The 27,803-nt window shown below is 33.0% G+C and overlaps 1 protein-coding gene across 7 annotated transcripts in view; it reads right to left on the reverse strand.

Annotated features, from left to right (window-relative positions):
* The window catches only part of ERBB4 (erb-b2 receptor tyrosine kinase 4), a 1,035,063-nt gene that overhangs the window by 346,197 nt on the left and 661,063 nt on the right, over positions 1-27,803 (reverse strand). For all 7 annotated transcript variants that reach the window (XM_074312694.1, XM_074312715.1, XM_019727015.2 and 4 more), the window contains exon 4: positions 1,678-1,812. In XM_074312694.1, the coding sequence (XP_074168795.1) occupies positions 1,678-1,812 (135 nt within the window). The remainder of the gene's footprint in view (positions 1-1,677; positions 1,813-27,803) is intronic.

Below are 27,803 nucleotides of genomic sequence, written 5' to 3' on the forward strand. Positions count from 1 at the left end.
CCAATATTCAAAGACCAGCTGATTCATTATTATCAACTATGGTGTCATGCAGTGTATATTACATAATGTGTCAACAAAATGAAACTAGTATATAAAGAATAAAAGTTTGATAAGCAATTGGTAGGTAACTTGTAAAGAACCATTCATTATGGCTCTACTTGGCATTTGTAAGTTTTGTGCCTGGAATGATTCGCGTGCACAAACACATATAGCGACAGTTGACTAATTATAAGCACAGCCATCCAAATTTGCTCCGAAAAGAAATGCCATATGTGAAAGTGCAACAAACCTTTCTTTTTTCACATCCTGTGAAGCTGGGGGACACACTTCTCTTTGGTTTCTGTTTTGGGCTTTAATATTGCCTGATGTTGTTTATGCATTACAGGCTAGTCACTCTAATCTGCTGAGAGCTAGCAGGCCTTTCATCGTATCATACCACTATGCATTCCCCCCCCCCCCCCGTAAATTGTACAATAGTCTGGGCAGACTGAAAATGAGAACCATTTCTGAAGCACATCATTAGCCTTGTTAGTGTGAATAGATTCAATTTTTTATTCACATGTAATTTTAAGAAGTAGGCAACTTGAACACTGTAACGATGAAATCTCATACAAACTTCTGCTCAATGGTGACAAGAAAATTATGTTACTCTACTTAAAAAAAAAAACTTTAGCCGTTTACTGAAAACACAGCTGTCAGTTTAAATCAAATATATTCATATTTCCCATTATATTCTTAGGACCATCATGAAACTTAATAATTGTCCCTTGGAGTTTGATTTCCTACATAAGTGTCATAACACAATCAGTGCAATTTCAAATAATTATTGAACTGCGTGAAGATAGTTTTGATTTCAGGTGGGAAATATATAATAATAGATGAGAAATATAAAACCCAGGTTAACACTTGATAAAGATTCTGTTCTCATACAAATGTCAGTAATAATAAATGTGGGGACAGCACAGCCTGCTTTATGAAAATGAAATAGATTCCTGGCAAACTAATTTTCAAAATTTTTAATGATAGTTTGAATATTACTTGTTTACCAGTTAATTGTATTAAACACTTTGAATTTGATAAATTCTCTTTGGTAGAAACAATACATTTTAAGAATGGGAAATTGGATAGCTTATGAGGCTAAGATCAGAATATAACATATATTTCTTCAATATAAAAATCTATATTTCTCCACTCAATTCATAGTATTTGAGATTGTCATAAAAATATTACCATGAAGGTTTCAGGGGCAAATGAAGGCTTACATCTAAAATGTTCAATATTATTAATATTTTTTAAATCAAAGTAAAAAGATAGGTAAATTTTGTTCTACTATCTTTTACTCAGTGAAGTATGGGTCACAAACAGTTAAAGTATTAGTAATACATTGTCCTTAAATTTATGGACAATGGGTCACATATTTAGATATTGGAGATACAGTAAAGTAATTCAGATTTAGTGAAAGGACTCATATTAATGATAATTTGTAAAGGGGAAGTATCAAACTACAAAGAGAGTTTTGTTTTTTTTAAAGTAAAATAACTGTCATATGTAACTGAACATTTCAGTGGATGCAATCAAAACTCAAAATATTATTAATGGCATGATAAACAAAAGTCGTTCATTTTCACAAGAGGTAGAAAAACATTTTGAGACATTAAAAAGGGTAACACTACTCACATCCTGAGCTCCCATTTGTTGACACCAGAGTCAAGTTGGAAGGCCATGGGTTCCGAACAATATCTTGCCAATGAATTGTGTCTGCATAACAAAGAAATTTGTTCTGGTCTACATAGACTCCACCGTTTAGGATTTCTGTATTAAAACAAACAAACAAACAAACAAACAAAGATTTGTTGTCAGACTTTTTGTTGATAAAAAGGTAGTTTATCAAAATGCATTATTCTTAAACTATTTTCAATGTTACATGAGACTTACTTTGTAAATAGCCAAGGTACCTTTTAAAATATATTTTACTGTATCATGTAAACTGATGCTAGAAATTTAGGGGGAAAAAAAGAAAAACAACCACTCACAATCCAAACACTAAGAGGTAACATTCTTAACTTTTTGTTATAGACACTTTTCTGTTTTTGTTTTGTTTTGTTTGTTTGTTTTATTTTTCCTCCTCTGAAACTGGAGTATTTCATGATCTGCTAGTTTTAAGGTTAAGTGGTGAGCAGTTAGTGATAATTAAATATTTTTCTACATTATTTCTAGTGAGAACATGACATATACCAGAGCACAAATTCAGTAGCATTTTTTAAATCAGTTTCTTCTTCTTGGTCATTAAATGTATTTATCTTAGATTAGTTCTTCAAAATAAATTTCCACAAGTGACATTACACGGTCATAGAGTATGAAGATTTTTAAGACTTTTGGTACAAGTTGCCAAATTTCCCTTAATAAAAATTATTTCAGTCAATGTGAAATTGACTGGAGCCAGTAGGTAAGTAATTAACACAAAATGGAAGTTAAAATGAATGCTTCAATCACAAAAATATTCTTTGTCTCAAGCAGGTTCAATAGAATTGCCAATTATTCTTTAAGAACAGCACAAGATATAATAAAATACCCTATCGTCATTGGGACAATGGCATGACCATGAGATAAAATACACTAATGCTTGTTTCTCTATTTGACAACACTGGCCTTGATCAGGTAACTTGTCTTCCTGAACAATGACCGACCATATATATCACTTCTTTTTCAGATAGCTCTAAGTTATCCTAAAAAAAGTAGATATTTCCTCTCAAAATACTTTTCTTATTATTTGAAGAAATTGGTTAGAAATATACATAAGGTCTTCCTGCCCAATAGCTACATTTCCCCCTCTGTTTAATTAAAAAAAAAAAAATGAAGTTAAGAGAAATCATGTATCAGTCTATAAAGCATTCAGTTACAAGTAACAAAAACCCAATGAATAATACTTCAAAGAGATAGCGGATGATTTTTCTCACAAGATAAGAAACCTATAGAAAGCAGTTATGGAGATTAATTTAGCTACTCCACAGTACCCACAACCTGCTTTGTGTGTCGACTTTATTCTCTCCAGGCACAAAATGGCTGCTGCATTTAAAATTGTGTATTGAATTCAAGGCATGTGAAGAAAGAAGAGCAAGCAAGAAACTTCCTCCTAAAGAGGCTCCAACTATCTATTTGTGAAGAGATATTCTCCTCAGGGATTATGCCTGTACTTCATTGGCCAGAATGATAGCCCATGGCCATTCTTACTGCAAGTGAGGCTGAGGAAGCAAGTATATAGGTGGACATATCAATATTTGAACAAGATCCAAACAAGCAACTGGTGTTAGTGAGGGAGAAGAAGTGGATGGATATTTGGAAGGCAAGCAACAATGTCTTCCATGATGGCCTTGAGAAAATCATCTCTCCTGTGCATCTCCCAACTTAAACTTTAAAAGAGTCACCTCAAACCAAAGAGGGACATAAAATAATGAAAGTAACATGTGACTCCATAAAAGAGGTATTTGTGGATGCAGAAATGGTAGACACATCTAAATTGCCTTCCTGTGTTGCATATATAAAATCCTCCAGAATTTTTTTTGACTTTGCAGGACTTCCCACATTTAAAATAACTCTCCTTTCTATCATCAATCCTTTCACTGACTATTGGTTCCATTTTCTCAGGTGAGGAAAAAAAAAAGAAAAGAAATTAGATAATCTTTCTACTTCTAAAATCCAGTTCATTATTTTTCATAACCTAATCATACAACCTTCATCAAAGCAGAAGAGAGATGTAAGACATAAGAAAGATTGTGAAAATGGATTTCTACATTAAAGTTTGACATTACATTTCTATCTAACTAATGTGACGGTCTCATACTAATAGCTTTCTCATGAGACACTAGGTGATGCTCTTCTGCTATCTGAGTAATTCTTTATTAGGTGACAAAGAAAGGATATTTTGACTACTATCCAGGAAATAAAGGTTATTTTTCAGTCTGCATTTGGATAAGTTCTACTTAAAAAAAGAAAACGTGAAGAGAAAAGGTAATTGTTCAAACATTGTAGAAAGAGTCTATATTTTTCCAGAGTCACATATTAATTCAAATAGTTTATAATGAAGGGACATAGTATTCCTCTCTAACTTCCTATTTACAAATGTTCAAATAGAATCAGATTATATTATACTAAATAATAATCTCATCAAATCTCTTCTACAATACTACTCTGCTACCAATGTTTACATTTGTTCTTTGAAATATTTTGTTCAAGAGCTTCGTTAATACTTCAAAAAGGATTGAGAAAGGAGGCAATAATAATTCAAGTATAATCTTACATGTTCAAATTTTAAATTAAGACTATAATCATGATTAATGTGGATGATATTTTTATCATCCTAAATTCAAAACCGAGCATCTGCTAGCAATTCTGATCAAGAGGATTTATCAATTTTTAGTATTTAATGATGGATAGTTTATTCATGTATGAGTGTATTTTCCCTGAAATTAGTCTTTTATATCTTTTACATTTGGCTTAGATCCTACTGTATAGTTGAATGTCAAACCCTGCAACCAAAAACCATGTATTTTATTGACATTGATAGAGTTTTACTGTATATTTTATTTTACATTTTCTTTTGATAGACTTGATTATGTAAATATATCTCAGGATATTAAGTTAAAATTGCATTTACTCATTTGTATAATTTGCATTGATTGTATAACTTTATATGATTTTAAAATATTTATTTAATATGCTTTTGTTGGGAAATATTCAGTTAGATTTATTTCTGGACTATGAACTTCTAGGGAAATGTATTGCCCTATATGAGAGTTGATAGACACATAGATTATTTACTGGACATAGGGCTAACCTAAAGTTTCTGTCTTGGTTGCCCATAGAGAATTGATTATATTTTTAATTAAAATGAGGGACAAGGATTAGAAAAAGAGAACAGCTTGGTAAGATATTTATCCAAAAAGATACCAGAAAAATGTCTGGCTATACTGTAGCTGTATCTTTTCTAACACAGGAACATGGGAATTTTCCATAAGTATTATTAAAGATTTATTGGAAGGTATCATCTGTGTTACCCCAAGAGTGTCCCTTCCACTCACATAAAATTAAGTGATTAATAATTAAATTTTAAAACCATGACAGAAAGACAATTTCTAATTCTAAGGATAGGCAAATGAGACACAAATTTAATCGATAGTCAAATAAGACGTATATAGTCTAGAAGAGTGAAAAGATTCTGGAAATGTTGAATAAGTAAGCAAACTCAAGGTAATCTCATTCCATTGTATGTCACTTGTACTCTAGAACATATATCAGAGTAAATTAAGAGAGACACAAATAGATTCTTGGTTATTGGAACAATTGGTAGAACAAAGCTGCTATGCATTTTATCGTATCATATAAAAATATTTCCAGCACGTCCACAAAACATCACTGTGTCTTTGTAATAAATGCCATGGTTAAATACAGTGAGATATATTAAATATGGCATTCTATGAAAAAAATATCATTTCATTACTCAAAAATTCCAGTAAACACTTACATATGCTTGCGTCTCAAACATTTCCTACTAGATTAATCCATGCAAGTCAAGTAAAAATATTGTGAATCCTTTTGTATTTAAAATAATTCTAAACCACACCATTCTCCATTATGTTAAATTAAACATATGTAGCACCCGATTTATAACTGACATGTTAGATGAAACTATATGAAGGCAAGGCTATTTTTCAGTGCTATCACTATAGCACCACATCTTGAACAATAGTTACTCAATGAATACTTGTTAAATTGAGCAGGAAAAAATAAGTATCATGGAACTTGCCACAAACATTGATCAGTTAATTTCTACTGTAGTTCCTAATTTTAAATTTCATTCTGATGAAATTAAAGTAAGAATGAACATGATGCTTTTCCATAGACATTCTATAGCTTATCTTAACTGGTTCTGCATTTCATTATGTCTGTTTTGTTCAAAACTGTATCCCCAGTGTCTAGCATTATGCAAGGTACAAGCCAGACACACAATAAATATTTGCCTTGTGAAAGAAAATCTAATATCGTGAGTTTAGGAAAATGTATTCTGAATAGAGTAATAAATATATAATATCTTGAGTTTTGGAAAAAATATAAATATATATCTAATTTTGAGGTTAGTTTTTATAAACTGAAAAGATAACTTTTATGATAAAATGCTTTTAATTGATAATGTACAAAATTACTGCAGGCAGTGTGTTTGACATTTACAGGGCACATTTAGATATGTTCCTTGGTATCCTTAAACCTATTTTGTACAGCAAATTCAATTATTTATCAATTGATTCATAATGATTTTGAGCTACCCCACACATACCAAATTTCCCCAAACCTGTGCAAATTATCTAGCGTATGCTACACTGAATTTTAAAAGCATGGCTTTATATTGAACCATAAATCTATCTCATATAGTTCCTTAAATTGTCATTTAGGAAGATGTAAAGTGCCAATATGACATTTTAAAGAGGGCATACACAGTACTGGCATCTTAGCCTTCCAATCCATAGTGTCCATTTAACCATTTCTTCCTTGTAGTCCCATTTGCATGAGTGTAATGAAGAAGGAAATGTTTGTATTATTTAAATAAGTTCTTTTCTACTCTTCATTTCTTTCCAAATGCTAGTTATTATAGTGAATTTGGGGATGAATGACCATTAAGAGAATTGTTGACATTTTGCAAATATATTCTCTCGAAAGAAAATGTGATAAAATACCGAATCACGGCTTTTCCCCTCCCTGTATGAACTAGCTTAATTGTGATGTAGCATCCCTGCTGCAAATACGGATTGATATGACCTCCTTACTAGGTTTCAGAAGTCGGCAAAATTGCTTTGACCCTATGCACAATTGGTAACCATTTCATAAATAAGATTGAACGCCTTTTTCTTTTTACAAAATAAAGATTATAATTTTGAATCTAGTTAACCATATTCTACTTAAGGCTATATGATTGCCATCAATGGGAAACATTTTACTTCTACTCACAAAGCTACTAACCACAATCGAAAAAAAAAAAAAAAAAAGACCTAGTAAGCAAGAATGAAATACTTAACCTTAATTCTTGACTGTATATCTAAATGTCTCGTTTTGCATGGTTGCATCTACAGGTCAACCTTAGAATTACAATGACCATAAAAATAAAGATTAGACATATTGCACTTGTCTAATTACAGACGGGATGTTTTAATAGTGCATATATCAGACTTACATTGCCTATTCAAGCCAAAGGTCACAATCAAGACGTCAAAATCCAAAGTGGCAAAAGCCCATTTTCAAGGTGAAGCTGCAGGAAGCAGTTACTAGACTTTCTCCGACATAAAGCAATGTGTCTTTCTCACTGTCATCACCTTAAGCCACACAAGTCTGTTGGCAGATAGTGATACAAAAGTAATAAAGCTCACATCATCCAACTGTGATAGTTAATACATCATCCCTGGAATGGACTTGGTCCAGAGACTCCTGTATCTTTCCCAAACCCAGACAGTTCAGCTGGGAGCACAATGAGTTGCTGCTATCCCACTGGGTCAGCCCTCAAGGTTCATTATTAATAAGCTGAGACTCTAAAGGCTAATGAGAACCGGGTGCTTGAGGAGACAATGGCTCATTCATCATCAATCAAGCTTTGAAGTTTTTATACAGATGATTTAAGGAGAGTTGAAGTGTGCAAAATTGAAATGTCACATTTGTATTGGAAATGGGGAGCGGGTGATAACGTAAATGAGTGATGTAACCTTCTGTATTTCAGCTTGATGATCAGAATCAAAAGCTCATGGTTGCAGATACCAAATGTTAGGAAGTAACAGTGGACAGTTTTTCGATCAGAGCAAGGCAATTCCAAGAAGAAATTATTAGATGAATTGGCTGGAAATCAGCTTAAGATAGAAAACAATAGCAAAACTCTCTTGATTTCAACCACATGGAGCTCAGAGATGTTCTCTATAATACTCCAAAGTATTCATATATAATTCAGTATCCACTTGAATTCTTAGCTTTCATTATGTTTCAGCTTGAGTCCCAGCTCCTTTGAGAAGTCTAATACAACCTCCTAGTTTTTGAAGGTTAACTGACTCTAACTCTTACAACACTGATGATATGAGCCACTCATCTCACGGAGCATTGGCTTCTTTATTCTTTTGTGTATCTGTCTCGTTTCCTCTACTGTATTGTAGGTCTCTAGAGGATGAGAACCAACACGTACATCTTCCTGTGGCCTTAATGCCAAAGAAATTGTCAAGCACTTAAAAGAAATTCAAAGGTTTTTTATGGTTATGATGATAATAACATTGTCAGAACATGATTGATATTTGTAGAAAGTCTTTAGTTGCTTAATTGATGGATTAATATTGGTGCTATCTCCTCCTTATGTCTAAATAATATTTACATTATAAATCGCATAAAATATTGAATGAAATCAGTGTGACCTTAATGCATCAATTATTTCTATCTATTAGGGAAGAGTATTCCACTTAAACTCACTGATATTCTCTAGATAAGTTTAAAAATAAATTTTTCCTGTAACTTTTTAAATTAAAAATATAGGATTTCCTTCTCAAATTGTTCTCTAGCATCTTTATAATTCTATGTATGTCAACATCTTTAATATTTTTCTTCTAATGATCTCTTCTAAACTTGTATTCCCCCTTATTTCCTTATTGCCTTTAAAATCAGAATAATGTGCTCTAAGTCAATTACAGTCGACCCTTGAACAATATGGTTTGAACCGTGCAGGTACACTTATACAGGTTTTTTCAATAAATACTATAAACGCATTTTCTGTTCTTTACTATTTTCTTAACACTGTTTTATTTCTCTAGCTTACTTTATTATAAGACTATATATAGTACATAATACACATCACCTACAAAATATATGTTAATCGAATACTTATTTTATTGGTAAGCTTTTGGGGCAAAAAAAGGCTATTCATTGGCTTTGAGGGAGTTATACTCAAAAGTTATACTCAAATTTTGACTGTATAGGATGTCAGCACCTTTGGTCATCACATTGTTCAAGGATAAACTGTAGACTCAAAACTTGATATTTATCATTAATTCCTTCGCCTCTATGCTTGATCAGTCATGCTATCCTAAATAAAGTTCCTTATAAATGTCTATTTTAATTTGTCTTATTTTTATATCTGCTGCTACTCAATTCAGGTTCTATTATCTCATGCCAAATTCAACTTTTTGCTTCTAACCCACCCTCTCCATGAATCCATTGTGCATATTAATGTTATAACATATTCTATACTATAGGTAGACAGATATACTATAGGTAGATGGGTGGATGGATGGATGGATGGATGGATGGATGGATGGATGGATGGATAGATAGATAGATAGATAGATAGATAGATAGATAGATAGATAGATAAAGACAGATAGATAGATTTTTCCACTACCAGGGCTTTGAGTGTGAAGGCCATAATACTGAATCTAGTTAACTGAGTAGAGGTAAGTTCAAACTCTGTTTTTCCAGTTGCTAGATGTGTGACTTTGCATACCTTTATGAGACTCAGTTTGTTCAACTCTATAATGGAAGTATTGTACTCACAATATTTGTCATACAGTTGTTGATTACACGTTATACCTAATAATTACTTTAGTAGTTGTTTGCTGAGTGGAATGAACAAGAGCAATGATTTTTTTCTATATATTCATATTAATTTTGTGTTGCTTAGCAGTAGATTATAGTTAATAAAACATATAGTTTTATTTTTCTTTTATATAAAAATCTGGCTTTTTGATTCAAAGCTATTACGGAAAATCCACAGTCATCAAGAGGCCCAGATTCCATTTCATCTTTTTGCCCCACTATCTTCAATAAAAGAGGAGTTTCCATCTGGTAACAACCATGTAAAAGACAGAAGAAAGCATGAAGAACAGAGGATGAGTACATGTTGTTTCTTAATAGAGGTCCCTGAAAACAGCCACGTGACATTTTCATACTTCTATCTCGCTGGTCTGAATTCAGTCACGGAGCCACAGTTAGGCACATAGAAGGTAGGGAATCATATTCTTTGCTCTGGGTTGTCATATGACAAGCTAAACTTGTATATACTATTTAAAAGTTAACAAGGAGGGTGCGGGGTGGGAGATGAGGGTAAGGGGGATCAAATATATGGTGATGGAAGGAGAACTGAGTCTTGTTGGTGAACACACAATGGGATTTATAGATGATGTAATACAGACTTGTACACCTGAAATCTATGTAATTGTCTGCCTAAGAAATCACTAACAATTGTCTGCCCAATAAATTAAAAAAAAAAAAAAGTTAACAATGGTCACGGATATTTCCTAAAATCCGTTGTCTCCTACAATAAGCTATCTCTGTCACACTGACTAAAAAAAAAATCTCCTTGAATATTCTGGATATTATATTTGTAAAACATAAATCTTGTGACTTGAGCAAATGTAAATATTTTTTTCAAATGTTTAAATGAAGTAGGACATACATACTTAGGTGCATATATCATATGCAATGCATATTTACAAACTGAACACACTCATGTAACCAGCACCTGGATCAAGAATTAGGATATTTCAGCACCACGGAAACCTTTGTCATGTTTTCTTCATCACATCACTCCCAATTAGAATCTTTATCCTGACTTGGAACAACATCACTTTTACCTATTTTTGTATTTTACATAAATGGAATAATGCCATATGTACTCTTTCTTGTTGGCTCCATTTTGCTCAACACTATGTTTGTGAAATTCATCCATATTGTTCAGTTTCATTGCTGTATGGTATTCTATACATTTAGAGGCATTTTGGTAATCTCCACATTTGTGCTAGGACCAATAATGCTGCTACAAACATCCTAGAACATGCCCTTGGGTGATCATATGCATACATTTAGGTTGCACACATGCCTAGTATAACTGTAATGCCTGGGACATAATGACAACCAGTTTTCAAAGTGCTTTTACCAATTTATATCTCCCTTAGTAGTGTATGAGAAATCTACTTGCGTCTTAGCCTTGTTAACTATCCCTTCCTCTTTTTTCTTTATATCTATTTAATTGTAGTTATTCTGGTTAGTGTGAAGTGGTATTGTTTTAATTTGTACTTTCCCAGTGATTAATAAAGTTGAGCCTCATAAACACTATTTTTGAAGTTCAGTTTTAAAGTCAAGAGTTTTATTTCCATGTACTTGAGAAAGGGTCTCCCTATGTGTAAAACACAAAGTATTGTGAAAAACCTAATCTCTATTTCAGGTAAACGACTGAATAATGTAACAGATTTTACCATCCCCATTTTTTTTTTTTTTGGTAGGGAATCTGACTTAAAGTTTTGAAAATGACACTTTAAAATATGTTAAACTATATTAAAATTATATCAATAATTATAAGATAAAAGAACAAAGTATGAATTCTGGAAGATAGATGAAAAAATCATATTAAGTCAATATGTCTCTAATAATAAAGATGAACACAATTAAAGGAATATAAAGAGAAAAATGAGAAATTAAATATCTTCTTGCTATTAAGCTAGAAGACTCCTTTACATAAAGATCAAATATTTTTATTCTCCATCCACCAAAAAGCTGTCATTACAGACAACAATCCTCTTAAATAACTGCTCCAAATTTCCAGAAAATGTAATTGCTTCAGTAGAATAAATCAGAAGACTTTAATATTTTCATTACCAATAAGGGGGGAAGTCATATTAGTGTCCAGAAATGATTTGTACCTTTTATTTGCAGGCTTTAATACAATAATCCAGGGATATACTGCAAGGTCACTTTCAAATATCTCACCTACAATATTAGTTTGTATAGTTTTAATAACTCACAATGTGTGATTTCTTCACTTCTTCTTTAGAGTATTTCAGAAAAGTATGATTTTTCTGATGACAGTAATAATAAATAATATTGCTATGTATGTTTGTGGCTGGCAAGCTAAGGCTTGCAAATAAAAGATAAAGCAAGAGAAAGAAGAACGATTTAATCTTGTAAAATGATTATAATACAATTTCAAACACCAAAAATTTTAAGAGGTTATATAAGAACATTAAAAATAGCAAATACATGATTTGGAAGCCTCAGTGTCTCTACTCAAATGCTTATAATGTTAAGGTAAAAAATAATAAATAAAGAATATTTTACTAAATAAGAAATTTAAAAAGTCATAAAATAATGCAAAGAAGCTGGTACTAAAACACTTTAGAAAACACAAGTAGGTCTAAATTGTTTTTTAAAATAGTTTTAATCTGGAGAAAATTAGAACAGAATGATTGTATAGGAGTAGTCATCGTTTTATAAAGCACTGATTTCAAAATCTGAAATATCAAATACTGTGGCAAAATAGAAAGACATATAGCTTTGGAGTTAGATCAGTTTGTGTAAAGTTTTAAATTAGCATACATTACTTAAATTCTGTACTTTTTACATATACATGCATATGGTGTTTGTGCATCTTTCTCCATGTAGTCACCACCCCAGCCTGACATAGAATAATTCTATCACTCCAGAAATTTCTCCTTGTTCCTTCCTAATCAAGCCTCCCCCAAGTCACTATCCTGACGTCTCATCACAGAATAGTATTGCCTGTGTATTTATTTTATATAAAAGAAATCATACAGTATGCATTCTTTTCTCTTGCTTTTTTTTTACTCAATATAATGTTTTTAGGATTTATATATGCTGTTACCTGTATTAGTAATTTGCTCATTTTTATTGTGTACTATCTCATTATATGAATATGCCATAATTTGTTTATATATTAGTTCATATTTTAAGCACATGTTTGTCATTTCTACTTGTGTGATTTCAAGCAAGTTTATGCTTCTTTTCTATTATCTATAAAATAGGAATAATAATATTTACTTTGTTGGGTTACAGTGAAAATGACAATTATGTTTAATAAAAACCTAGTACATACTAAGTGTTCAAAAAAGCTTAGCAATTTGAAAATAGGTTATTAATGTTGTTCAGGAGTCTCCATATCCAAATAATTTAAAAAATATACATACATATATGGTTGAAGTATGGATCTTTTGGGAGAAAAAGGACCAATGGTTGAAGCATGGATCATTTGGGAGAAAAAAGACCAAATTAAAACTTCTGAGAATCATATGAAATCCTAATGAGTTAAGTTTGGTGCACAGTATAACTATTTTAGAGCTAGATATATTGAATTCAAATATTAAATGTATTTCTAAAGTTGGTTAATAAAAAAATTGGGGTTATAAGATAAACTGTTCCTGAGGTCAAGATCATAAATTCTGTAACTATTTCTACCACACTGAGTATTCCTGGATATCTAGATGAATAAAGCCTTTGAATCACCTCTGCCATCTCTATAACTGCATTCTGTGATAGCATTTAGAGCTGTTAGATTTCCCTCTTTTCAGGTTAGTGCATAGTTCCACAGGTCACAAAGTCTCAGCTGGAAATTTCCAAGTGACCTTTACCTCCGTTGCCACTACCACTGTGCTTCAAAGAAATTACGGTAAATTGCAAAGGACAGGGGTAAGTAAGCTGAGCTTTTACTGAAGCAAGATGAATTAATTAGGAAACACAAATCACTATTAAACACAACTGTGTAGCACAGGGTTAAGCAGGGAAGTGAGACTGCTCCACACTTTTGTTGAAATGTATTGTCTTCTTTATTAAATCAATAAAATGGGTAATACAAACCAGATGTGTAGCAAGCATTTCTATAATAATACTGCTGGTTGACATAGGGAAAGAAAAGTTGTTACTCTTGAAGACAAGATGTAATCAAACCCTGTATTTGCTCAGAGATTTTCAAAGTTTAAGCTCTGTGTTTAAAACAGTTGAAGAAAAATAAATTGAAATTTCTACAGAAACTACTTATATCATTTTTAATCATTATATTCTATGGCTCCTAGCACTACCACTCTCATTTATCTTAATTTTGAAAAAAAAGTATTATTATGTGGTGACATTTTATGTCATGATAGAATAGGTTACACATGCAATGGTATAGCTCTGTAACCTGTGTTATCACATGCTCTAAATTAAGGTACACTTTTATCTTAGAATGTTTCCACATTGCCAGAACTAATAAATATGATTTTAAAATTATTTGCGGTATTTGGCTGCTCTTTGAGGTTGGACATGAAGAAATGACGCAAGTACCAAGATGCTTATGAATGTTGGTCAGTTCAGTCAACTCAAGATGTCAACATTCTAGAAGGGGAAACTATTGGGATGTAAGTAACTACACCTGCTATGTGGTCAGGCTGGGTTACCATGACTCCACCATAGATTACCTGTGAGACCTCAGTCTCATATGTTATCCTCCTCATGTCTCAGTTCCTTTATCTGTAAAATGGTAATACACACACTAACAATTCTCTTGCAGGGCAATTGTAAATAAAAAATGAGTTGATATATGTAAATACTCACCATAGTGTTTATCATACAGAAATCTTCAACTAATATACCATTATTATTATTATTGTTATTAATTATTAAGGAGAAGATAAGAAAAGTTCTCTAGTAAGCACATTTATTCTATCCTGCTACACAATTTTCTCTGCTCCTTCTCATAAACATGTATTTGAGAGAGCTAAATCTGGAGCAGGATTAGGTCAAGTTAGACTACATAAGTTTATGCTTGCTCATTTAAAAAAAAATATTTTAAACCTATATGAGTTCAGATGCCTTTTAAGGAGTATATTATGGGTTCTGGATACCCATAAGATTACTTAAAATATTTAAATATAAAATTATCTTTTTCGGGTGGGATTCCTGTGCCCCAAATACATAACAAATGAGACACAGAACGATTAAACAGGGCGCCAAATCCCTTACACATAGACAGGGATCTGTTACAAGTCGAATCAAATGCCCATCAGGCTCCAGAGCCCTCTGTTGTCCACCTCACTCTAGTACCTCTCCATAAATGCTGGCACTATTACAGCGTATATTTAGAATGCAGTATTTCTCTTAATCCTTACAGAAGTCCTATCATCACTAGTCTTATTTTCTAGACGAGAAAACGGAACTTTAGAGAGAGAAATGGTAAGAGTTCTAGAGAACTATGATACCGACTCTTTCTAACTGCTGAGCTGGGATCCCGCTTTTAAACTTTTTATTCTATACTCTTTCCATAGTAGAAGGAAAGATTAAGAAATTTAAAGGGAGAAAAAAGTCTAAGCAGAGCTGAGGCACAAGTCTATCTTATGTAATCTACTTCTAAGTATAATTAAGAACTCACAATAATTTCCCTGACGTCCTTTTTGAAATATTTTATTGAGTTGAAAGGTAAAATTATGCTTTTAAGGTATCTTTTTCTACATGAAAAGCTTTGCATTGAAAAAAAAAAATCTTGGCTGTGTTAGATGTCTGGACTGTATCCCAACCTCATCACTGGAGGTGCATTCCTTTTGTCCGTGTCAAAAGTACACACAGAGGAACAGGCAGCACAATAGAACTTACTTATGGAAAAGCTCTTCAATTAAGTAAAAAAGACTGAGTTCAAGAAGAGAGGGAAAAAAAAGCAATTTTATTATTTTCAAGTACTGTGGGAACTGTGTCAGTGCTTAGTCCTTGAAAGCTCTTCTTTAATGAGTATGGTGAACTGATTTTTAATTACCCTACGCAAAATCATAGCCTGCGTAGAATCTGCCTCTATGTGCTTTGCAACTGTATTTTTAAAAATATGAAACTTGATAATTTAAATAGGTAGAGCATTTGGTTCTCCAACTACATCTGCATTCTTACAATGTTTTTTTTTCCTATTAATTGTTGTTGAACATTTAATATAAAGAGCGCAAAAGAGAAAAGTGTTCAAATTAGTGAAATCAAATTAATGAAAGTTTATTTTAACATTAAGCTTAATATTCTAATCATTTTAAAGGCAAATGAGGTAAAGCTCATATGATGGAAAGACAAGGAATTGAAAATTGAAACACATGGTTAAATACAGCTTTATCAAAATATCTTCTCTACAGGAAAACTCACTGAACTGAATTGTACACCACTCAATATCATAAGAGGACTGATATATCTTCTTGGACCATAAATATTTAAAATCATCCTACTTAATTTGCTTGATATAATTAAATATACCCATCTTTAGACATGTCTATCCAATAACTTTTATTTAAAATATTAGAAAATGTGGTATGTGGTTTTACATGGGAAGTTGGGATATTTAATTAATTTTATTTACATTAATTTCATAATCTACTATCATATATTGTACATAGAATAATTTTCATTTACCTGTAGCAAAAAGATATGTTCAGCTTTAAGACTTTGCTACCTTTTGAAGAATAAAGTCCTTAACTAAATTGTTTTCACATAGGAAATATAATTAGATACTTCAGAAATTTTATGAAACTGAACATTTAATTGTAAATTCAAAAAAGATTTAAACTAGTTGCATAAATTATCTGTATGCATTCATATTCTATACTTAATTTACTTTTGTAGGGCATGTGTTTATATAGTTAGGTCATATTTGAAAGAATTCTACATAAAAAATTAAGCTCCAGTGATAATCTCTATTTGAAAGAAGAAAGAGGAGGAAGAAGAGGAGGAGAAGAAGAGAAAGAAAGAAAGAAAGAAGGAAGGAAGGAAGGAAGGAAGGAAGGAAGGAAGGAAGGAAGGAAGGATAGATAGAAGGAAAGAAAGAAGAAGGAAGAAAGAGAGAGAAAGAAAAGGACAAAGCAAAAGATGACTAACAAGAATAGTAGATTGGGGAGGGGTTTTATCACTTTGTGAGGGATATAAATGATACATGTCTAACTATTACATTGTTTTGTACACCTGAAAGTAATAAAAATAAATAAATAAATAAATAAATAAATAAATAAATAAATAAATAAATAATGAAAAAAATTTAAAAAAAGAAAAAGAATAGCATAAAAATCTGGAATACAAGTAGGGCTGTCAGCAGGAGTACCACTAGTGACCTCAGTTCTACTTTCACCAGTTACATATATTTATTTCTTAATACTGTGTTTTCTCAAACATAAGACCTAGCGGGACCATCAGCTCTAATGCATCTTTTGGAGCAAAAATTAATATAAGACTCCCTCTTATATTATGGGTCTTATATTAATTTTTGCTCCAAAACACACATTGGAGCTGATGGTCCCGCTAGGTCTTATGTTTGGGGAAACACGGTTGTTAAACAACAACACAGAAACATTTACTAAAAAGCTATAATATTTTGAGAACTATTCTTAACTATTTCCTAAGTGGCCCTGGTCTTGTCTTCTTATTTGACTTCAGAGTTTAAAATAATTACATGGAAATATTTAGCAAGTATTGCTTCAAACTAGATGCTAAGCCTAATTATTTTACAAGTATTTGTGCTGAGATCAGAAAAAAAGAATGGTGATTTATAACTTAAAATACATTTTTTGAAATAAAAATATTTTAAAATGTTTTCCTTACAATCATTTAATATTTTATTTTCTCTGGTGCTTCAAGAGTCATAATCTAAATTGCAACTGAAAGAAGCTTAAGCTAGCTGATATGCACCTAGCTATTTTCGTGCTTCAAAGCCTCCAGAACCATCTGCTTGTTGGCAGGTGTAATTAATTAGCTAAGTGAAAAGATGCTGCCTTTTAGAGTGAATAGGAGGAAAGGAGGGAGAACACTGAAACCCCAATCCTAGGCAGACCCATAAGGCTGGGTGCCTCTGGGCAAATTTCCCATGCTGAAAACTCATTGAATTTAATGGTCCTTAATTTCACAAGATTTCTAATTACAGTTAGGGTAATAAGATGTGATCCAAAAGTTGACAAAAAAACTTGGCACATTTTCAAGGAAAATCCTTCCACAGAATGCAGGCATCCTAAAGTGTGGAAGCAGTTTGTTTATTATATATTTTATCCATTTATTCACTCAACTTGGATAATAAGCAGTTTTGAATTTGGGGGACTGACAGGTGGCAAATGCATGATAATAACAGGACAACGGATCACGTTAAATTTTTTATCTAAACCAACATTTCTTTTCAGCAGTAGAAAAAGAAAAGTCCATACAAAGTATATCATCAGTGATTTAATTGAGTTTTTTTTTTTTTTTTTTAAAGAACTGCATCCTAGTTAAGGAAATGAGCAAAGATATTATTTAAAAAAAAAAAAAAATGAAGATCATACAACTTCCTATAATTTTATCTACATAGCACATATTACATTACTGTTAAGGAGTCAAGATGATAATGAATTCTACATGTTGTTTTTTAAATGCTCTGATTGACAAAAACAAAATGCTATTTTAAACTCAAACATCTCTTGGGCTTGGACTTAATAGATGAGATGAGGGAGGTCTAGGGAATGGAGAGTACATGGAACCCTAGCCGAGCGGGGAACACATGTTGCAACTAAAATGAGCAGTGGCTGTGAGCTCTGAAGGAGTGTTACCAAAAGATGATGTGAGCCCAGGGTTGCCAGAGCTCAGTTTTGTTCACAGGGGCCAAAAGTCCAGAATGTGTTGGTAAATATCCCAATTTTCAAACATTCTCTATGAAGAGCAAAGGAATCTATAGGCCAATTATGGTCTTCTACTAGCACATTTTGGTCATTAAATAACTAAATATGGGAATTACTCACTAATTATATAGTCTTTGCATCAATAACCCTACTGAGATAGGATCTCATTGATCAAGACTTACCAGTTCCTCTATATACTTGTAGAGAATGGAAAGGGAAGCAGAGGCAATTATGAAATTCATGACATAGAAAGGTGCAACAGCTCCTACCGTTACATGAAGAATGGAGTCTAGAAGGCAATGAATTCTATACCTCCTCTGCATTCTTATTGTGATGCCTATTTGTTGTTATGGAGGTGGCATGAGTCACTGGCAATCTAAGGAGGTTTGGAATGTGTGCTACTGAAATATCACCAGCGTACAAAACACTCCCACCATTGAAGTCACATGCAAATTTTAAATAGGTGTAGATATACCGGGAAGATGAAATCCAATAACTGGCTATCATATTAGCATGGACTTGTTTACAGGGTTAACTTAATAGCACAAAGAAACTAAAGGTTAAAGAGTACTGGCAAGTTTAATTATATTTATACACAAGAGACAAAAAGTAGGAAAAAGTTGTCATCAGGATTATCCCAGAGTTTCTGGTGCTGAATTAATCAGTATAGTGGAATATATACCTGACACTTGGACAGTAGCGGTGGAAAAGAAGAAAAAAAAATTCAACCTGTATATATTATAGTTCTACTGATTTCTGTACAATATAAATTTGTTCTTTGGCAATAAATGAATTGAGTGACAAAAAAGAAATCTCAAGAACTGACATCAGACAAATAGGATGTTCTCAATTAGGAGTAGGGTGTAGGCAAAATTTTATCTGCTCACTGTTTTGTTTTGTTTTTTCCTTCCCTAGAAAAATGCTACCGTGTTTCCCCAAAATTAAGACCTAGCCGAACAATCAGCTCTAATAAGTCTTTTGGAGCAAAAATTAATATAAGACCCAGTATCATATTATATTATATATATTATATTATATTATATTATATTATATTATATTATATTATATTATATATTACATTATATGAGCCGGCCTTATATTATAGTAAAATAAGACTGGGTCTTATATTAATTTTTGCTCCAAAAGACGCAATAGAGCTGATGTCTGGCTAGGTCTTATTTTCAGGGAAACACGATAGGTACTATAATAGCCAGAAGAATTCTGGGAATCAAATTGTGAACTGTAAGTTGATTTCTTTTCAATACTTAGGACACAAGAATTTTAAGACACTTGGATTCTTTTCCCTTGCTCCATCTCTCAGTTTCTTTAGTTTGTTTGTTTGTTTATTTGTTTGTTTATTTTAATGTCTCTGACTATGGACAAAAGTTGAAGAAGAACAAAGATCTGTCTAATGAAATAACTGAGGTTAATAATAGTTTCTGGAAAGGAGTTTAATGGATAAAATAAATATTATTCAAGGTCAACAGAAGAAAATACATATAAAAGAGCATGAAAATAGACAAATATAAATAAAGGAGAGAAATGTTTACTTAAAATACATTGCTAATATATATTACTTACACTGATTTGTTCTAGGTCTTTCAAGAGATGGGTGACCCCTCCTCCAAACTACATCATGTCTTTGTTAGATAAATGCATTGTGTCCTTGCTTATTCTCTTGTTTCTAGTCAATTAATTTACCATAGTCTGTCATTGTAATCTTTTCAAAACCAAAATATAAGCCTTGTAACATTAAAGACCAGTGTTTTTTAAATAGTTATATCAACATCAAATATACATAATTCAGAAAGAAATGAGGACTTTAAAAATATGTATAGTTAGTATAATTTGTAAAATGTGTAAAAATAGAACAAAATCCTGTATGATGGGACAACCAAGGGAAAAACAAATGATCCTGAAAATGACAAATATTACTTTCAATAAAACTTTAATAGAGAAGAAGTTCCAAAATGGTGGAATAGATCAATGCTATACCTGCTGCCTCCCAGGATCACTTTAAAATTACCACTAAGTTATAGAACTATCAACTTCAAGAATCGTCTGATGTCTAGCTAAATAAAATCCCTATAACTAGGGATATACAGAAGAGATCACATCAAGACTTGTAGGAGAGGAAGAGACACAAAACAGGCTGAACCCAAACCCACAGATAGTAGTTGAGCAGTGGGAGGGACACCTCAGTGACTGAGGTCCCCCCTGAAGAGGGAGGGGTCCCAGCCCCACACTTGGCTCCCCAGCCTAGGGGTCTTGTGCCAGGAAGAGGAGTCCCAGCAACACTTGGCAGTGAAAATCAGTGAGAACACTGTCCATTCCAATGAGACAGAAGGCAGATGGAAACCCAGACATCCTCTTATAGATTTGTTTACAAACCCTCACCTGGGTTCCAGTGGAGGGGTGGCAACTTGACAAGCACCAGAGACATGCAGGGAAAGACTGAGTTGTATGGCTTCATGGTAAGGGCTAGACGGACAGCTGCCATTGTCCCTATGTGAAGTCTGCCACACATATACCCTACAGGAGGATACCGTCTTTCCTGTGTCGAACTCAACCCCACAGGGCCAAATCTGAGACAGCATCAGCCTGGTAAAATCCATGCATGTGCACCACCTTTGTGATGCTCTGGGTCCCTGCCCAGATAGAGCTGCAATCGCTGAGGGCACTCTTGCCTCTTGGACAGCCGGCCCTGCCCTACAAGCTTCAGAAGGCTTTTACAGCAGCAGAAGGCCTACAGAGACCTACAGAACTTTTAGTGACAGGCAGTCAGCCAAAGCTTGTGCAACAACCTCTCTTGGGTGGCTGTCAGGTATCTGTGGGCCCAAGGTAATTGGTGGCTGACTGCTGAGTTCTCCGTGCATTTTGGAATTGGTCACAGGCCCAGCACTATCTCAAGAACTGAATCCGCATTAACACTGTAAAAACCACTCGTCATGCTCCATGACTACCTGGGACCCCTCCCAGCTAGTGCTGCATTGCCAAGGGCACTCTCAACACCACGTCAACTAGCTCGGCCTACACACTTAAGGAGCCTCTTTCAGCAGATGAGACTTATGGGAAGCTGGCAGTTGGCAAGAGGCCTAGGAGGACCCTGGACCTTTTGCTAAGATGCCCCATGCTCAGTACTGGTAGCAGCCAGCCTTGGTCCACAGTAAAATCACTATCACATGACTTCAGATCCAACACAGGCAGCAGCCCACCACAAATAGCTTTGTAGGTACTAGCAGGTCGCCCTGGACCAGTCACAGGCAAAGCTAAAATTGGCCCACATGGGAGCACCACCCAAAATACACCAGAAATAACACCCAGTGGCCAGCTTTAGACCACAGCAGAGCAATACTGGATTAGCTCCACAAACCTGATTAGCACACCCAAAGGGTCGTCTCTACAGATACAAGAGCCCACTGGGGCAAATCGCCCTTTGAGGGGTCAGCACCCACACCGCAGCTTACACACTATGGGCGTAGCCAGTACTCAGAACCAGTTAGCCTGAGAGTCAATCCCACCAAGTGATATGCCAAAAGCAATCAAGGTTCAACTACAATAGGAGAATACTCACAACACATATAAGTGACACTCTTGGGACACACACGCAGGTGATCAGGGAGACTATACCACTGGACAACTATATTTACTGCAACACTATTTACAATGGCCAAGATATGGAAGCAACTGAAATGCCCATCAAAATGATTGGATAAAGAAGTGATGATGCATATATAAAATGGAGTAGTACTCTGGCATAAAAAAGAATGACATCTTACCATTTGCAACAGTGTGGATGGACCTAGAGGGTATTATGCTAACATATGGAAGTCAGACTAAGAAAAACAAATACCTTATGATCTCACTTGTATGTGGAATCTAAAGAACAGAATAAAAAAACAAAACAGAAATAGACTAATAGATAAAGAGGACAAACTGATGTTTTCTAGATGGAAGGGGGGTTGGGGGTTAGGTGAACAAGGTGAAGGGATTAAGAAGTACAAACTGATAGTTTCAAAATTGTCACAGGGATGTAAAGTACAGTATGGGGATATAGTCAATAATATTGTAAATGCTATGTATAGTATCAGATGGCTCCTAGACTTATTGGGGGGATCCCTTCATAAATTATATAAATGCCTAACAACTACACTGTACATATGACATTAATATAATTAATACTGAATATCCACTATAATTAAATAAAAATAGTCATGGGGTATAAAGTTCAGAATAGGGAATATAATCAATAATGCTGTAATAACTATGCATGGTGGCAAATGGTTAACAGACTTATTGGAGTGATTACTTTTTGAGGTATATAAATGTCTAATCACTATGTTAATTTGTACACCTCAAACTAATAATAATAATCAACTTTAATAAAAATATTGGGACCTAAAATTCAAGAACTTTATATGAATGATCTTCACAAATGCAAAAGTGAAGGTTGAAGTTTAAATACATTTTAAGATTTAAAAAAAATGCAAATTTCTGGCAAAGAAAAGTAACTTTTATAGAATTATTGTGACAATAAAACACAATAATAGCAGTCTTCATGAATTAGATTTGACATATAAAAATATAGTGTTATCATTATTAAAATATTGTTACTATAGCAAAATATTTTTTATTAAAATTACTATAGAAAGGAAAGTGTTTGACTTTGCTCAGGTGATTAGTTTTCTTGTTTTGCAAAAAGAAAGAAAAAGGAAGGAAGGAAGGAAGGAAGGAAGGAAGGAAGGAAGGAAGGAAGGAAGGAAGGAAGGAGGAAATAAATAAAGAAAACCAGCAGTTTGCTTTTTCTCAAAAGAGTAAGGTAGAAAGCAATGTATCAAAGTTCTAGAGACTGTCAAAAAATGTTAAGAAACAGTGAAAAAAAAATTCCTTTTAGGAATTTCAACTTTTTAAATATTCCATTTTCAAAAGACTCTATTATTGTGAGAAATTCTACCAATGCTGTTTAATTCATTGCAAATAGCACACAACTAAGTTTCTGTATTTTTGTTTATGGTGTATTATGCTGATAAAAATGTAAAAAAAAATCTATTTAACTTTTAATGAAATACTTGTTTATGATATAATACATCTTTTTTTTTTTTTTTTTTTTTGCATTTAAGACTTCCATTATTTATTAGAGGCTGTTTTGTTTTTTAAGATATATTATTTTTAAGATATAATATGTATTACTTATGAAGAAACCTTGATGAATGTTTCTAAAAATGAAAAATAGTTGAAATGTTTGTGTTATTGGAAACTGTCATATATCTCAATTAGTTTTGAATAAAATAGCAATATTACACTAATCTACTATCACCAACAAGCATCACCACCCATAAGACACACAGAAACTCTGCTGAACAAATAATCAATAAGTGAATTCATAGAAAAAATTATTGTGATCAGTACTTAACATTTACTTCCCCTGTTTGTAGAAACATTGTCAGTCATTAGCAAGCAATAGAGCTGAAAATGCTATGCTGCCAGAAGTACTATTTTCTTTTATTTCTCATTTTATGGAGGTATAGCTGACCCATATCATTAGTTTCATGTGTACAACATAACAATTCAATATTAGTATATACTGCAAAATGATCACTTCAATATGTCTAGTTACTGTCAATATGCAAAGGTATTTTTTCTTATGATGTGAACTTTTAAGATTTACTCTATTAAAAACTTTAAAATATGCAACACAAGATTATTAGCTATAGTCACCATGCTGTACATTACTTCTCTGTGACTTACTCATTTTATAACTGGAAGGTTGTACCTGTCGATTCCATTCACCCATTTGGACCACCCTCCAACTCTCTGGCAAACACCAATCTATCTGTTCTCTGTATCTATCAGTTTTGTTTTGAGTTGCTTGTTCTTTTGTTTTGTTTTTCTTAGATTCCACATATAAGTGAAATAATATGGTATTTGTCTTTCTCTGTCTGACTTACCTTGCTTAGTATCATACCCTCTAGGTCTATCGATGTTGTTGCAAATGGGAAATTTCCCAGAAGCGGAACTGCTGGATCACTGGGCAGTTCCACTTTTAATTTTTGAGGGACCTCCATACCTTTTTCCATAGTGGCTGCACCAGTTTATATTTTAACTAACAATGCACAGTGGTTCCTTTACTCCACATCCTCGCCAACACGAGTTATTTCTTCTTTTTGATAATGGCCATTCTATTATAACAAATGTGAGATGATATCTTATTTTGGTTTCGATTTGCACTGGCTCAATGATTACTGGTGTTAAAACATTTTTCATGTGTCTGCTGGCCATCTGTACTCGTATATCTTCCTTTGAAAAATGTCTATTCAGATCCTCTGCTCATTTTTGTTTGTTTGTTTGTCTATTGGGGTGATACTTGTTAGTAAAGTTACATAGATTTCAGGTGTACAATCTGTAACAATCATCTATATATCACATTGTGTGTTCACCACCCGGTTGCTCATTTTTTCAAATCTTTTAATCTGATTGTTTTCGCTATTGAACATATTGAACATATATAATTGTGTGTGTGTGTGTGTGTATATATATATATATATATATATATATATATATATATGTGTGTGTGTGTATATATGTGTATATATATATATATATGTTTATATATATATACACACACACATATATATGTATGTATGTATGTATATATATGTAAGTATGTATATATAAATATATACATGTATATATATACACATGTATATATAATTTGAAAATATTTTCTACCATTCAGTAGGTTGCATTTTTGTTTCCATTTGCTGTACAGAAGCTTTTTAGTTTGATGTAGTTCTACTTGTTTATTTTTGCTTTTGTTGCCTTTGCTTTTGGAGTCGGATCCAAAAATTTATCAGAAAGACAAATGTCAAGAAGCTTACCACCTAAATATTCTTCCAAAGCTATTGGTTTCAGGACTTATATCAAAGTCTTTAATCCATTTGAAGTTAATTGTTGTGTATGGTGTAAAATAGTGGTCTAGTTTCATTCTTTTGTATGTGGCTGTCCAGTTTTCTCAACATCTTTTATTGAAGAGACTATCTTCCCATATTGTATATTCTTGCCTCAATTATCATAAATTAATTGATCATATATTTCTGGGCTCTCTAATCTATTCTGTAGATCTATGTGTCTATTTTTATTCCAGTACCATACTGTTTTGACTCCTATAGCTTTGAAATTATAGTTCGAAATTAGGTCACGTGATACCTCCGTCTTTGTTCTTCTTTCTCAAGATTGTTTTGGCTATTCAGGAATTTTGTGGCTATATACAAATTTTAGAATCATTTGTTCAAGTTCTGTGAAATATGCCATTGGAATTTTGATAGGGGTTGCACTAAATGTATAGATTGCTTTGGGAAATATGGACATTTTAATAATATTAATTCTATCATTTTCTATATAAGAAAACCTAAAGACTCCACCAAACAAACAAAGCCATTAGAACTAATTAAAAAATGCAGTGAAGTCGAAGGGCACAGAACAATTTATAAAAAAACTGGTTGTATTTCTATACACTAACACACACTATCAGAAAGAGAAATTAAGAAAACAATCCCACTTAGACTTGCACCTAGAAGAATGAAATACCTAAGAATAAATTTAACCAAGAAGATGAAAGATCTGTACACTAAAAACTATAAAACTGATGAAAGATACTGAAGAAGATGCAAATTAATTGAGAGATTATCTGCTCTTATGGACCAGAGGTACTAGTTTTAAAATGAGATGCAAAATTACAGGCTTGACCTTAAGTGGCCATTAAAGATCTCAAGGGATCTTTCAGGAAAAGTGGCTTTGTTTGCCTCAATGTCCTGGCTGGATTCCAGGTAACTAATTATACTCTGCCTACCTGGATAATTGTAGATTGTTTCATGTGAGAGTGCAGTTTCCATGTTTGATTATAGTGCCTGGGTGTTCTTTGAAAGCTGCATCTCATGAAGTTACACGGGGACTTTTTACAGATGATCATTTTTTTTTTAAAAAAACACAAATGAAGACCTAAGCCTTCTTATCATCTATATTAAAGACTTCAAATAGAGCCCTGAAATGGAATTGATACTGAAATTTGGATATACCTATAGATTTAGGCAGTACAAAAAAGATACATGGGGGATCTCTCTAATTTGAAGCCTCAAAGGGGAAAGATTACCTACTTAAAAAGGGGTGGTGGTGGTGGGTGGGTCTTGGGAGAAGTGAGCTGTTCTTATAACTTTAGTGAATCTCTGTTAGGTATAGTTGTGATGTATCTGATTATTACTCTACTCAGTATCAAATAGCAAGTATTACATGTACTCACATATCAATCATACACAAATAGAGAGCTTTTATTTTCCAGGACAAAACTTTGAACAGGCAATCAGTAATTTACTCTTTACCTCTAATGCTATGGGAGAGATTAATATTGTCTCCTCAGATTCTTTCCCTTTCTTTCTTCCACGGTACTGAAGATTTGCTGGCCATGTATTTTTCCAAACTAAAGATTGTATTGCTTAGTGATCCACGCAGCTAAGTGTGGCTACATGATAAAAGTCCAGGCCAATGTAGTGACGTGGGCAGAAGAGAAGTGAGCCACTTTTTGATTTTGCCTTTAAAGTTAAGGTGTGAGCACTTATCTTTCTTCATCCCTGCTTCTTCAAAAGTACCTACCATAACTGAGAGCCAATTATAACTGTACATATGAGAGCAACATCTAAGGGGATGGTGGTGCCACAACATGGAAAGGATCTGGGTCCTCAACATATAAGCTTTAGACTAACAGAATGAATGCCTGTAACTGCTATAGGAGAGAGATCAAATATTTCAATCTTGTAAAAGTTACTATTGTGTTTTTTTAATTTACTATTTAACTAAGAGTTTTATTCACTTCTATTTTTATCACTTAGCTTGTTTTTATTTATATATTTTTACTAGTGTCAGGTGTGCAAAACAATGTTATAGATATTTACATCCCTCAAAGTGATAACCCTCCTCCCCCAATCTACTATCCCTCTGATATCACATATAACTGTTACAATTCCAATGACTCTAGTTTCTATGCTGTACTCCACATCCGGTAACTAAACTATATATATATATATATGAATATCAACTATAAATATATATACATATATATGTGTGTGTGTGTGTGTGTGTGTGTGTGTGTGTGTGTATATATATATATATATATATATATATATATAGTTGACATTCATTATTATTCATCTTCAGCTTCAGGTATACACTGCAGTGGCCAGGCATAAAGTTACTATTGTTAACGTGGTTCATTATTTCTTAGTTGAGTCTGTATCTTAACTAATAAAGAACATTACATGTTATTAAATGTTATTTATATCTTCCCATCTCTTCCATTAAAGAGTGTTTTAT

Source organism: Rhinolophus sinicus, linkage group LG01, assembly GCF_036562045.2.
Source record: "Rhinolophus sinicus isolate RSC01 linkage group LG01, ASM3656204v1, whole genome shotgun sequence".
NCBI lineage: Eukaryota > Metazoa > Chordata > Mammalia > Chiroptera > Rhinolophidae > Rhinolophus > Rhinolophus sinicus.